Raw genomic sequence first — 15,540 nt, 5'->3', positions numbered from 1 at the left:
CCCTGATACAATGTGAACTCACACAGCTGCACCTCATGTGTATTACTATTTATGTGTTAATCTTTAGTTAACGCTTTGGAGGTTCCTGAAGACACTGTGGTATAGGTTCTTATATGGTAGCTGGGTTATGAAATGTTATCCTGTCTAATCTTGGATACATAAGTTCATAAACCAAACTTGTAAAATGTACTTGGCTAGGTACACATTTTAGGAAATCCAAGACTTTCCTAATCTTTCTATATGTGAGCCACTGAAGTGCACTTTGTTATATGGTAGTCCAGAGGCTATTAAAAGATACAAAAATAGACTAAACATTGTAAATATTCAAACAGCATATGCCTCATGGGATGCAATAATAATTTTCAGACCTCAATTACATTAACACACACTCTCATTAAAATGCATATTTACACATCTCAAAAGAACTTTATGGCTCTGGAAACACCCCCAAGTATATAAAGACCTTCATTCTAAAGTATACAGAGAATAAATATCTTCTGCAAACAAGAAGAAAGTTAACTGCACTCACTTGTATTGATCAGAAACTGATTGGACACACCAGGATGATCTACATCGTGTATTGCACTGGCAAAAATTGCTGCAAGAATCTCCAAATCTGTAAACACAGCCTGGAAAATCAGATAATATAGATAACATCACTATTCTATAACAACACAAATTAAGGTTTAAACAAACAGGAAATTTGTGAATTCCCTTTACTGTAGAATTTGATGGAAAACAAATGAAGTTTCAAAGTATATTATTACAATGTGTCGGGAAGAGTCCTTTAGAAGTCACAACCTTTTTAAGTGTAATAATCTTGGAAGAAAATATTTTATTATATTTTAAATATTATTATCATTTATGATAAAAACTTTTCCATTGGCTATAAATTTTTAAATATTGCAAAAAGAGTATCTAAAATCATTTTTTAAAGGCAATAATGAACAATCAGTTTCTTTCCCTTCATTCAGACCAGGGTTTCTCGACTCGAGTAGAATTCGCATTTTTGGCCAGATAATCTTTCTGATGTGAGGCAGTCTTGCGTATTGAAGGAATTATAGCAGAATCCCTGACTTTTAACCATGACATGTCAGTAGCATGTGCTCCCCCCCCCCCCAGTTGTGGCAGGTACAAAAGTCTTCACACATTGCCAAATACTCCTCAGGGGGTAAGGGGAGAGGGAAAAGAAAGGAATCACCCCCAGTTGAGAACCACTCACTCAAAAGATGAGGCAATAACATAGTTTTATAATGAAAACAATCTGCACTGTAAGATATATTAGTGAAAAAGAATCTTTCCCCAAACAATTGAGGAAATCAAATTGCTTAAATAAACATTTACTGAAACACCTTCTTGGGATTTGGTGAAATTAAAGAAGTGTTTTTTGCCCTGGCCAGCATGGCTCAGTGGATTGAGTGCTGGCCTGTGAACCAAAGGGTTGTGGTTTGATTCCCAGTCAGGGCTCAAGCCTGGGTTGCAGGCCAGGGCCCCAGTAGGGGGCGCATAAGAGGCAACCACACACTGATATTTCTGTCCCTCTCCTTCTCCCTCTCTTCCCCTCTGTCTAAAAATAATAAATAAAACCTTGAAAAAAAGAAGAGTTTCCTTCTAATAAATTCTATGAAGAGAAGTCAATGTACTGCTTTTATTTTAAAGTAATCATCCTTTGAACTACAAATGCAAAAGCCACCAGACTAAACTCCAGAAAGACAAATGAAAATTGAGTAAGCCAGACAGCCGTGGTAAAGGGCTGTCCACAGATCGTTTCCGGGAAGCAGCGTCATGAACAGATGAATGCCGAAATACCTGATCAACTGGCACAGACAAAATCATCAGACTATTGATTTACTGCTCCCACATCTTTTCCTTTAAAACTAATATACCTCCAATGAAGCCAACTATTTCCGTACTGCATACCCTTTACGGTAAAAATTTAAAGATCTGCATGAGCGGGGCGGTAGGGTCTCAAGGTTTTAGGAACCAGGTTTACCTCCAAAGCCGGCGTAGACAGCAGCACGTGCGTCGACTGCACGACGTCTGCAGCGTGGATGTTGTTGTGGTAGGCCACGTCGGCGTGGTAGTGGTCTTCCAGGGTCATCAGGTATGTAATTAAAGTGTCCACTGGAATTTTGAATGTTTTTAATAAATCCCGTTCCTGTTGGAAAAGAAATCCTCTTAACATTTTGTCCTTACATAAAAAGATTTTCCATAGTGTTAAAAAAAAAATCACGTCCAGAAATGGAAATAGCACTCTCTCTCACAATGTCTGGTGAAGAAAATGAAAATCTTTGGGAAGATCCAGGACTTTATTTATTTATTCATTCATTTATTTATTTAAGTGCCAAGGTTGGGAACTCTGGTCTAGGCAAAAAGTTCTTTTTTTAAAAATGGTTATGCTATTACAGTTGTCCCAATTTTTCCCCCTTTGCCCTTCTCCACCCAGTAACCCCCACTCCCTCCAGTGATCCCTTGCTCTGTTCATGTCCACGGGTCATGCAGATAAGTTCTTTGGCTACTCCATTTCCTGTACTTGCTCTTAGCATCCCCCTGCCTATTCTGTACCTACCTACCAATTTGTGCTTCTTAATCCCTTCATTTTTTTCACCATTCCTCTAGACTTCCTGCCCCACTGGCCAACTTTCCAATGTTCTCTACATCTATGATTCTGTTTCTGTTCTGCTTGTTTGCATAATTTGTTTTTTAGGTTCAATTGTTGATAGTTATATAGTTATTATCATTTTAATGTTCATAGTTTTGATCTTCTTTTTCGTAAGTCCCCTTAACATTTCATATAATAATGGTTTGGTGAAGATGAAATCCTTTAGCTTTACCTTGTCCGGGAAGCACTTTACCAGCCCTTCCATTCTAAATCATAGCTTTGCTGGGTAGAGTAATCTAGGTTGTAGGTCCTGGCTTTTCATCACTTTGAATACGTCTTGCCAGTCCCTTCTAGCCTGCAAAGTTTCTTTTGAGAAATCAGCCAACAGTCTATGGGAACTCCTTTGTTGGTAATTATTTGCTTTTCTCTTGCTGCTTTTAAAATTCTCTTTTTATCTTTAACCTTTGACATTTTAATTATGATGAGTATTGGTGTGGTCCTCTCTGTGTCCATTTTGTTTGGGACTCTCTGTGCTTCCTGGACTTGTATGTCTATTTCCTTCACCAAATTAGGGAAGTTTTATTTTATTATTTTTTTCAAATAGATTTCCACTTTCTTGCTCTTTCTCTTCTCCTTCTGGCACCCCTATGATGAGAATGTTGGAACATTTGAAGTTGTCCCAGAGGCTCCTTACACTATCCTTGATTTTTTCGGATTTTTTTTTCTTCTTTGCTGTACTGATATCTTTTTCTTCCTTATGTTCCAAGTCGCTAATTTGACTCTTGGCTTCATCCACTTTGATGCTGACTCTCTGTAAATTGTTCTTAAATTTAATTAGTATATCCTTCATTTCTGCCTGAGTCTTTTTTATGCTGTTGAAGTACCCATACTTAGTTCCTTGAGCATCCTTATAACTAGTGTTTTGACCTCTGCATCTGATAGATTGCTTATCTCCATTTTGTTTAGTTCTTTTTCTGGAGTTTTGATCTGTTCTTTCATTTGGGCCATGATTCTTTGTCTCCCCATTTTGGCAGCCTCCCTGTGTTTGTTTCTATGTGTTAGGTAGAGTTGCTATGACCCCCTGTCTTGGTAGCGTGGCCTAATGTAGCAGGTGTCCTGTAGGGTCCAGTGGCACAGCCTCCCCTATCACCTAAGCTGTGTACTTGAGGTGCGTCCTCCAAGTGGGCTCAGTACTCCCTCCTCCTGTAGATGAGTCTGGATTGCTGTCAGCAAGTCAATGGGAGGGACTTAGATCCAGGGACTTTAGGGATAAAACCAGTGTTGAGTTGTCCTTCAGAAGCCCAACAGTGCTTTGCTTAAGATGTATGGTCTGAGCTGCCAGTTATAAAAGTGACTGTGCCCCATAATCATTAAGTTAGTCTCAGTCTAGTGCCACTGACTCAGCCACTAACCAGATCACATCAATTGAAATGCAACCTCCTTTCTAGGGCTGGAATCTGCTATTCCGGTCCTGGAGTAACTACAGCCTCAACTCTGGTAGGCTGTGAACACACAGGCTTGGGGATACCATGAATGTGGGGGGGGGTGCGTGGGGGAAAATGGGGATATTGTTTTTAAAAAGTGGATTAAACAAAAATACTGGAAGACAAAAAAAAATCCTAACCCTGCACTGGGACAAAGGGAGCTCAACTAGAATGAGAAACCTATGTGAAGAAGGGAGTGGTTCATAAAACTGTGAAGAAATTACATGCTAAGACTAGTCAGCAGGGGGCTGATTCACTTTTTTAGAGTTAGTACTCTGTTCTCTAGGTGAGTGAGGGTCATGTGGATGATTTTTAAACTATTATTTTAATGAATCACTTCAATTTTCCCACCTCATATCTTTTTCTTAAATGGAAAAAAATGAATAACATTGGTTTATTTGTATTTCGCCCACATTTCAACCTTTCTGTATTCTTATTTCCCAGGTAAAGGGACAAATAAGAAAAAAGTACAAAATACGCAAAAGACGGTGAGTAGCGAAGACGATAAAATGCATGCGCCAGGCACAGGCCGGACAGGCGGTCACGGAGTCACGGAGCCCCAGTACCTGGAAGATGGTGTGCATGATAACAGTCAGAGGCCGGTTACCAGACAGCTCTGCGATTCTAAACACGTGAAGACCCCATTTGTTCACATCTTCTAGTTCCTGGGACAAAAGAGAGGCAGAAAAAATTAGAAAGCAGAGGTAGAACATGAACCAATGAACATATTCATTTAAAAATTACTGACTTCAATTAAAGAAAGTTGGATTTTTAAAAACTGATTCATTTTAAATGTAATGGATGCACCACCTAAGTACAGGCACACTTTGGGCAAATTCACTTAGATGTACTAAAAACTGAAGAGTATTGCTTAGCCTCCTGTTTTTGACAACACAACACATTTACATCCTTTTGATATAAATTTCAAGTAATTTCTTCAACAGATAAGATCCATTCGCAAAAGCTTTATCTACTCTCCTAACAACAGAAGAGATAATAGAGTTCTAACTAAGGTTAAACAATAAAATGCAGAAGCAAAAAGGGAAGAACACACATCACAAACCACCTGTGTAAATCTACATATTAGTAACACCCAAATAATTTAGAAAGAGCTTTATAAATTACATTCCTATCTTCAAAAAAAATCCCCCATAAATTGATAAACTTGTCCATCCACTGAAAGAGAAGGAATCAACATTCATGGAAAGGCGGTGTTGCCTATCTATGATCATGAGTCTTGACATTTTTCTCACCTTGGCAAGGACGTCTTCTTGCTCAGTTTTAACCCCAAACCTTGGGATGCTTGAGTTAGTCAGACTGGAGCTGTGCATCAGCTTTTTGACCCCACTGATCTGAGACATCGGCCTTTTCTTTTTCTCTTTTTCCTTCTGAGTTGGAGAAGGAATTTCCACTTCATGTTGCTTATCTTAAAAACAGAGAAAATATTCTACGTTGACTATTACTTCTACCTGGGCCTTTTAAAAAAGCATAACATATATAACTGGACAGGTTTTAAATTTTCATGATATGTTCCAGGAAATATTTCCAGCTAAAGCTCCTTTTAGAGAAGTTGAATATTTACAACTTGATGTGGACTTAATTTGACACCCCAAATTAAGCAAATAAATCCCACTGCAAAATAATTCACATCAAATGTATTCACTGGTTACCACTTTGATAGGATGCTCTAATTAATTTTTTGAAACACTTATGATAGTAGACTTGGAAAAAGCAAAACACTTTGGTTATTTCCACTCTTCATCAACTCCATTCCTATCTGAAATTCACTCAATGGCTTCAAAACTGCTTGTCAAGTAAGGACTCCAGTTTCAATACTGCTGGGAAATGGGAGCTCCTTCCTGCGTAAATGCAGAAACAGCAGTGGGAACCCGACAGCTTACAGAAGTGAATCACGCTGTGGGATTTAACAGCTTATCTGAATGACATGGATTGCTCCCGCCATTTCACATTTCCTATACAATAGTGAGATAGGAGTTATGATGTAACAAAGTTTTATGGAAAGTACAGAGAATCTCCAATGTTCTCTGATAGGTGAATATCAGATTCACAAAAGCTGTTGTTTTCAAATAAAAGACACAAGATGTATCAGCACATTTGTCCCTGATGCGGTGAAGCTCCTCTAACTCATCCTCGCACATAGGGTGTGTCATAATAGTGAATATGCTGGTAAGATATTCAGCAATTTGGTTTTAAAGTAAAGTTGAATCAGGGCATGTACAAGTTATTGACGTTCACTTACTGCATTTTTTCTTCTGTGAGTGCGCAGTGGGAGTAGTGTTGTCCTAGTACACAAACTCTCAGCTATTCTTATTAGCAAGCGTTTCTTTAGCAACTGTATTCTATCTCTCTGCTTCATCAGTTTACCAGGCATGGTATCCATTAGACTATCCACCCACTGAGGGCAGGGGCCGTTGCTAGTTTATCATTAAATACCTAGTCTCCAGTAATAGCTGACGCTGACCAAGAATTTGTTGAATGCATGTATAGCTCTCTCTAAAAAATATATTTCACAGTTTTGTACTTTGGCACTATATAATTTTAATTCAAAAAATCCCTAAAGTCCCGGATAAAACTAAAAGATAAAAAATGTACTTTGTCACACGAGGTTCTAAAGCTTAGGGGCTCAAATTATTAATATAATGAATAAAAACAAATGAAATTCATAATACTTGATTTACAAAATTAGTTGTGCCCTAATCCACCTCCCCCAAACAAACAACCCAAGAGAAAATTCTAAAATTGCACTTAAATTGTTATTCTCACCTAAGAATGTGTTTGATATATACTCAGACACTTGATTTCCAGACCGACTCATTTCAGAGAGATGGGTGAGCTCCCGATTAAGCATCCTTTTAAACTGAAAAACAGATCAAATAAAATAAGAGAAGATGAACACTTAAGTGAAAGAACATAAGCATATGCTAAGCTACGGAAAATGTGACCAAAGAGTTTTTAGTGTCCTGACACTTCAGATAGGTGCTATGTGATGGAACTTTCTGCAGTGACAGAAAAACTCTACGACCTGTGCTGTGCGTTACAGTGACCACTGGCCCCACGGGGCTACTAAGCACTTAAATTGTAGCTAGAGCAAAAGAGAGCTGGGTTTTGCATTTTATTTAATTTTAATTTAAAGGGCATTAAAAAAATAAAGTGTTACTAGTATTTAGAGAAGAAAAAAAAACCCCTAATTGATCAGCACACAAAAGGCTGCCACACAGTAAAACATGGTATAATTTGTATCAAATCGTCATTACCAGAAATGAATAGGTGTATGGGTCAGAGGTTAAAATGTAGTCTTTTACGTGAAAGCAAAACCAAACACACTTGAGTACTCTTCCGGAATTACAGAGAAATAAAATATTTGAATGAATACTATATAATGTTTCCTTTCTTAAGTTTTTTCCAAGTAGGGAGTATACGATTTATTGGTTCTCAGCATCCACAGAATTTCTCAGTCCATTTCCCAAAGTCACATTTATACAAAACAGGTCAATTTTCAATACTTCATTACTTCATAGTGTTCTTTAACCGATGCCATGGTGCCTATTTATGCAAAGAACCCCTGGGATTTCCCTGCCACCGCCACATAGCATTCGGACCAGAACTCCCAGAGATGTAATGCTTTCCCATCTTCAACTGCTTCTTAATGTCTTCCTTGGACGCCCCAAATCGCCTAATTAGGCCTTTTAATATACCTTAATATTTCTCTTAACATACAGAAAAAAGTGTATTTTTCTATATATATACAGTAACTATCCTATTAGGTACTTGATCTAAAAAGTCACATTTTATTCTAATATTTAGTTGCCTTTAAAATTTTGAATTTCACCATAAGTTATCATTTAAGCCTAGGGGAAAGACAGTAGTGAGCTTATCATTTGGTAATATTTAAAATGTAATTTTAACTCAGTATTTAATTAGTTTATTAGAATTAAAAAGAAAAAAACCTTTCTTCTCTGCATAAATCACACCAAAGTGTTCTAACTCAAGATAATTTGGCAAATTAGTCCCAAAGTCAATCTTGTTGATGATGTAGATTAGGCATAAGAATTTATCACCACAGAGCACTAAGGAAAATCAATAAAAACATTTCAATAGACTACCGGATACAAGAAATGCGTATCAGCATTTACCTGCAGCCAAAACTGAACAGCTGGCCACACCAACACAAATTCCTTTGGGTTGTTAATTTACAGGTATGGAGAGCTCATTCTCCAACTCAGAAATATCAAGTTCACTTTCTTTGTCCATGTACTTTTTAATAATTTGTCTCTGATGATAAATTGCACGTCATACAGAAATCTAGAAATAAATTTAGAAATCACTTATATCCTCACTGCTTAGAGATAACCACACATAATTAGCTATATTTCCTCCTCTGCATGTGTTTTCATTTGTACGGATGTACATTTTTTTAAATTGGCATCATGCAGTGTACAAAACATGGTGGTTGTTAATTTTCATTTAGAACTGTATATTATGATTCACCGGGGAAAAAGTAAATTTGGGGGCCTTCTAAGAATACTCATGAAGACATTTACAATAGTGTTCAAACCATTTTCTGTCAATCTTTTATACATATACATTTTCTTGAGTAAGGTATAGGCTATAAACTAATTAAATGATCTGATATAAAGTGTCTTGTATTTCACCCGGCACACAAACACCCAACATTATTTGACCTCTTTCTATTTGCTTGGGTCTTTTATAGTGATGGCTGATTTTTATCATTGAGGGACAAACAGATGTTAGTGCTGGATATAGTTATGCCCGTAAAAGTGCCTATCTCAATATCTAGCTCCCCTACTCATCCCCATAAATAAGTTGGGTTATTATTCATATAGGAAATGGTCACCATCCTTTAAAAATATAATAATAATATGATGCATAAGACTCAGAGGAAAGTAAATCCTTGCTTAACAAATAAAATTTACTTTCGGAAAAAATCTTTAGGCAAATGTGTTCAAAAGAGTCTGCTAGACATTTTAAACACACATTTAATGAAATAGCTCTGTGGTCTGAAACTGTCTGTGCTATGAGCTAACAGTTGCTAGGAAGAGCTGGCCAGTCAGGACAAAGTCTTTTTTATAGGATGCGGAATAGGCAATGCTTTCAACCACTCCTGGCCTCTCCACAGTCTATGCAGGAGCCACATTGACCACCTGCTCTCCATGCATTTCTCTCCATGTAACTCAATGCAAGCTTGGGGTGGGGGGTTGGGAAAGTTAGATGGGGACCAGTTTCCTACAGAACTACTTTCTAACTTGAAAGCAACATGGTATGAGGAATATGTCACCATATGCTAAAGCAGAAAAACTGCATGGGACCTGTAGATTCCCTACACAAACACTTGAATTTATCTGGAAGAATATAAAGAATGAAGTGTAACTTTCCTGCCAGTATGTTTATATAAGTCATCAAAATAGCCGGTCAGTTACACATAACCAAGGCAACAAATGCCAGTGAAAGGAATCCATTGTGCAGACTGATAAATTACAGATGGTGCATTCCACTGATCCCTTTTGCATCATATATAACTCCCAGACTGCTCCTCTGCCTTTGTTCAAAACCCAAAAGCATGGAGTGGAGAAATCGTTCAGTGCACACCTCTCTCCCCACCACGGCGAGTGAGGTGCTCCAAGGAAGTCAACGTTTCCTTTAACATAACCAGAAAAGTCAACATTTTAAGCAGTCCCTTTTCCTCCCAAGGGAAAGCGTAGGGGAGATCACCCAAAGACAAGCTTCGAGGAGTCAATTAAGTTGTAACATAACAGTTTCTAAAAGGAATTTAAATGGCCTCCCTTTCTGGCTATTGATATAAAACTTGGAGTTCAGGAAGGTAAAATAATAACCACAGTGCTTTCTCAACTGGCAGCTGATATTACAATCTGGTTTTGGAGGGCATAGCTGGATATAAAGGACAATAAACCATCCAACAATCATTTCTTTCCTGTGGCAGAAAGATGAATTTTACTTTATTTTTTATTGTTGTTCACATAAGTGTGGTTTGTCTCATTTTAAGGCTGCTACATATTATTTGGATAACTATGTAAAATTCCTGTGAGGAGGAGAATGATTAGAAAAGGTGATAAAATGTATTTCTCCTAGAATAATGTTGCCCGTTTACAGATTTAGAGGAGATAACATATAGAACTGCTTTTCAAAAGAGCCGGTTGCAAAGTGCAGAACAATTTATTGGAGCTTTTAGATATTTTTAAAAGTGACCTCTAAATATTTTTCGATGGTGGGTTATTTTGATTGGTTATTATCTAAATAGTCTGAAAGAATATATAGAATCATTGTTGCAGCTAAGAAAAGAGATTTCTAAGTTAGTGCCTCCGAAGCCTTTGTTCTCATTTGCATCACAGCGTCCGTGTGCGGCGTGTGCAGCACAAAGGAAAGTGCAGTGCAGTTGAACTGAATACTGTGTTTTGCTTTTTAACCTCCAGTCCCTCCATTTATATTCTACCTTTAAGACTGTTGAGGAAGAAAAAGAAAATAATTAAAAATTTTAAGATTCTTAAATTCAACCCCTTTATTTCTGTATTCATGCCAATGTACTACTGGATGCATTATATATTCTCCTAGTATATAATTAAGAAGGGGGTAAAGGTTAACATTTAGAAAATGCTTGTCCCCCCCCTCCATAATATTCTGTTAAAAGTCATATAAATATGCCACACTGTGATACACTATGTGTTTGGTAGATATCAGCATTGAAAGCTAAAATAAATGTTGCATTGGCTGTACAATAACAAAATCTTTAACACGTATACGACTAAATATATTTATATTTGTCCTTCTTGACATTATATTATTTTTAGTCTAGGGCCACACCACCCTGAATGTGCCTGATCTCATCTGATATTATACTGTTAAACGCATAAACAAAGCTGTCCAGCAAAAATTTTCCTCGAAAAGATACACACTAAAATTCTATGCTGAGAATCCTAGAGACATTGTTCATAATCATAATACAAATGTGAAACCCTTCAAAGATGTACCAAATATGAAAGGTCTGAAAGCTAAGAGTTAATTCTAGGAGGATTATGAGACTTTCCTTTATTACCCTTTATACTTTGCTATATTAAAAAAATTTAGCCAAGAAATGGCTACCAAATTTAAATGAAAATCTGCACTTTATAAAAACAATAAAAAATGTGGACTATCCGTCGATTAAAAGGGAGGTGGGGAATCATAACTACCTAGACAACTAAAACTGAAATGTTTTCTTAGAATGCAGGTAAATCTCATAGCAAAGTGTAAATTTTCCTTTAAAAAGAAACAAAGAAAGTGAAAAAATGTTTCAATCTGAGTTTTTAAAGTAGTGAAAAAGGATTGTTAAAAATAATGCATTATTGTGATATACTGAAGTATTCAAGAATAAATTTCAATTTCTGAAGTGATGCTTCCTTTAGGACTGAAAAAGGTTTTTCTGCCTCCTGCCTCTGTCACAGCGATCACCAGGCTGGCACTGCTGGCACTGCCGGGGGACATGCAGGGAGCCTGCCGGCCAGGGTCACGATTCTTATTCACTTCAGTGTATTAATCCATTTCTTCAGATTAACAAAAGTAGCAGTATCATATAACATAAATTTCTTCAAGTTTTACAAGCAGATAATCAAGTTTTCATTTTAATAACATATCACTTAAAAAGTCAAGTAATGTTAATTTTTCAATGTCATCTAGATCTTTACACCCAAAGGTGAACAAAACATACTTTTCATCGGGTTAAACTAGTGCAGATTTTTAGAAAGAGCCACTAATTTTTTATAAATTTTAAGTGCTACAAACTGGAAGCCATTCACCAGTATAAGTAATTTTGCTCAATAACTTATTACCAGTGGATTTATTTAATTGCCTTGCAAGTAATACGCTTGATATTTACCAGCACAACTCGAATCCACACAACGTGACAAGCAGAAGAACCGCTGAACATTTAAAAGCTATTTTAACATGCCAACCACACCTAACAGAAGTTACACAATTTCTCCTTATCTTGGCCACTAAAAACACACATTTCTTCTGCAGTTGCGTCTAAGAAAAAGTGAAAGATCGCTTAGAAAGCTTAACTCCACTGTAATTTATTACAACTATCAGTTATGCAATCAGAGTAATCAGGCCAAATAAACCTTACCTTTATGTAGCCCCAAGACACTGACAGTAAGTAGTTCGCCTCAGGCATTGTTGATTGATTATACAGAGAGACAGTAAGTTCTGAAACGTTTGTATCTTCAAAACCTTGCTAGTTTAATCTCCACGGCCCTCGGAGTGTGTGGGTTTTTAAAGATGACTGGGAATTAAGTATATATAAGAAAGCCTTGCATTAGATCCCATCTGACATCCAGCTGTCTTCCCACTGAACACATGCCATTTGTAAAAGTCCAGAATGGAACAGCATTCAACAACTATTCTGAGTAAAGACAATTCACGTGAGAAGGAAAGATCTAAAGATCTAAGGGTCTGCATCTTTCTCTCCCTGAGCTCCCGGGATTAATGAATAATGTATGCCAATGTGCTTGGCTGCGAGAAAGACAAGTTCTATCAAAAGCTACCAAATAAGGAACTGCGGAGAAGCTGGCAAGAGTGACAAGAAACCCCACCCACGAAACCTCAACCAGGCACCAATTGCACCCCATCTCTGGATCTATCAGGACAGGAGGCATGGACCAGGCCCAGGGGGCTTTGTGATTGGTTGGCACGGGCAAAGCTCTGAGGAGATGTTCCCCCTCCTCACCTCTGGTAAACGCAGTTTAAAAACGGTATCCCTATGGCTGAGGCTGCTGCAGGAAAGGCTGAGTGGGGCTTCCCTCTCTCAGTGACGAATAACAACCACAAGACACTTCAAAACTCATAGTTCATTCTTAAAGAAGGACTGCCAATCCTTTTGGAATCATTTCTATGAATTTTAATATTCTCTGACTTCTCTTTCTTCAAAATAAAAGCTGTTCTGAAAATGGCAATGAGGCATTTGAATTGCTTCTCTCCCAAATCCAAAACGAAACAAGTGGCTTCCCCGGTGACACAGACACAACAAAGTCCTTCCTCCATCCAACATAAAAGTACAGTGTGGTTATAAAATACAGTTAATGTCCAGAATTCACAAACGGAAGGGATGCATTTCCTCACGGGTATGGCTCGGCTGTTCTCAGCTCCCTTTGTTAACCTTGCTTAGGTTTCTACATTACTAAGGTGCCACGAAGAGGGGATTTAAAAATAGATTATCTATTGATGCCTCTTCTTTTGGGCAATTCTAAAAACATCTTAGAAGAATTTGATGGAAGTTCTACTAAGAACACAGACTCTGAGTTCAAACGCTTTAGGGCACAACCCTCAACACACAATCTCACCCCTTGGTGTGTCAGTTTCCTCCTCGGGAAAATGGGTCATTGAGGTACCTCATCTCCAAAAATGACCCTGCATCAAACCTGAGCTGGCTGGCCCATGGGACCAAGTGATGTGTTGTAACTGTGGAGTGTGTCCTAAGAAGTCCTGCAGCTTTCACCTTGGTCCCCTTGAATGTGCTGTTGGGATCCCTGAGTCACTCTGTGAGAAAGTCTGACTGTTCTAAGCTGCCGGGTTATGGGGAAGCCCATGTTGATTTATGAGGAGGCTACTGGGAAAGACAGAGAGAGAGAGAGAGATGGGGTAGGGTGGGGGTGGAGGAGGTTAAGAGAGAGAGGGGATGGAGGAAGAAAGAACACACTTATATGTAAAAAGTAGTTGTGTTCCAGGCTCAGATAATCATAAGTGACTTTTTTACCTGTGTGAATGACGGTTGGGACCTGGAGTGATCCCCAGGGAAGGACTACCCTGTATATTCCAGGACATCCAGCTTCCCTGGCTTCTGCCCACGAAATTCCAGGAGTACTCCCCAGTAAGTATACCCTGAAGGTGTCCCCCATTTTGTGAAGGATCACCGTTCCAGTTGCTTCATTTGCCTTGAACTGTGACCCCTAAATCAAGAGGATCCTTGAGGCGGAAAGCAGAACTGCTTCTTTCTTTATACTTCTTGAAATAGTCAGTGAACCTCAGGCACAAAAAGATTCAACCGTAAGCCCCTATTCTGCTGCAGTAAGGGAGGTGATGATGACGATGACGACGATGATGATGATAACAAGGCATCTTTTTTTGAAGCTCTGATTTACGTACATGAGAATTCATTTCATTTTTCACATTACAAGAACCGGACTAGGAGCTCCTTCCCATTGCTATCGAGGGGGGCAGCCTGCAGAGGAATCTGAACAATGCAGGCGAGGATGGGGCCAGACAGATACAATGCTTAGTGTGAGACTTGGCTTCTGAAAATTTTAGTAAGAACTCTGTAATAGGTATGATACAACATTTATTCAGCATCTGTTATGCATCAAGAGCTTTATGTATCTTATCTGTAATCTTTGCAACACCCGGGTAGGATAGATATTATCCCCATTTTAAGGCGAAAAGGCAGGCACTCAAATATTCAGTAACTTGCCCTAGATGATGGGCCTGAGAGGCAAACCCTGGCTTCTCTTAGCCTTTGCTCTTCACGGTGTATGAACAGTTCATCATACAATGAAGCTGACGCGACTCTGCGATGAGTGGTATGAATTTAGGAGTGGACTCATTCATCCCTAATCCTGTGCGGACTTCACAGTGTCTTGAGTTAAAGGACCACAGCTCTCACTATGGTCAGCTCTCTGGACAGAGTGGATCTTACCAACCGCAGTCAGGAGCCTGGCGCCCAGACCACGCGGCCGTGCTGACAATGAGACCTACTCATGTGCTGGGCGGAGCGCTGTGTGAGAAAGACACAGGCGCCCTCACACAGACAGAACTCAGATTTCCTGACTGGGTGATCCTCTGTTCTCCAACACCCAGACGGTTTCACACACAAATGTGTGTGCCTGTACTGAAACAGAAAAAATTTCCCTTCGGCATTTAGTTCTCTTTTTAAGTCTTTCTCTAAAATCCCCCAGATTTTAGACTCCTCAGAATCTCTGATGTCACCCCTCTTTTATTCTTCCTTTTAACTGATACCTCAAGCAATCATCAATCTTTCCGGGCTATTTTAAGATATTTCAGAATATTTCAAATGCTGCTGATGGAGTTATGATTAAATACTGGCATCACTGACTTTGTAATATAGGTCAAGAGAGACAAGACACTTTCCTGAATAAGGAAAAAACAAACCAAACTATGAAGAAACTGAGGCTCAGAAGGTCAAGTGTCTCACCCAAGGTCGCAAAGCCGAGTAGCAGGGTGGATCTGAACCCAGGCTACCTGGCTTCAGAATACTCTAAACGCCAAAAAAAAAAGTATTTCAGGCATTAATCTATATTTAGTCTAGAGTTTATAAACAATATGTCTTTAACATAATAAATTCTAAGCTATACAAGATAGTATCATGCTTGAAAAATTTAAGAAATTTAAAATAAGTGTAATAACTTTCAG

General features: G+C 38.4%; 1 protein-coding gene across 16 annotated transcripts in view; it reads right to left on the bottom strand.

Annotated features, from left to right (window-relative positions):
• PDE4D (phosphodiesterase 4D) overlaps nucleotides 1-15,540 on the bottom strand; it is a 1,245,374-nt gene that overhangs the window by 12,298 nt on the left and 1,217,536 nt on the right. For all 16 annotated transcript variants that reach the window (XM_071219656.1, XM_071219665.1, XM_071219658.1 and 13 more), the window contains 5 exons: nucleotides 6,871-6,964; nucleotides 5,340-5,512; nucleotides 4,653-4,751; nucleotides 1,994-2,158; nucleotides 530-629 (listed from right to left, as the gene is read on the bottom strand). In XM_071219656.1, the coding sequence (XP_071075757.1) occupies nucleotides 530-629; nucleotides 1,994-2,158; nucleotides 4,653-4,751; nucleotides 5,340-5,512; nucleotides 6,871-6,964 (631 nt within the window). The remainder of the gene's footprint in view (nucleotides 1-529; nucleotides 630-1,993; nucleotides 2,159-4,652; nucleotides 4,752-5,339; nucleotides 5,513-6,870; nucleotides 6,965-15,540) is intronic.

The sequence above is a fragment of the Desmodus rotundus genome, chromosome 1, assembly GCF_022682495.2.
Source record: "Desmodus rotundus isolate HL8 chromosome 1, HLdesRot8A.1, whole genome shotgun sequence".
NCBI lineage: Eukaryota > Metazoa > Chordata > Mammalia > Chiroptera > Phyllostomidae > Desmodus > Desmodus rotundus.
Note: the sequence above shows the minus strand (reverse complement) of the source record. Positions and strands in the feature narration are given on the sequence as shown.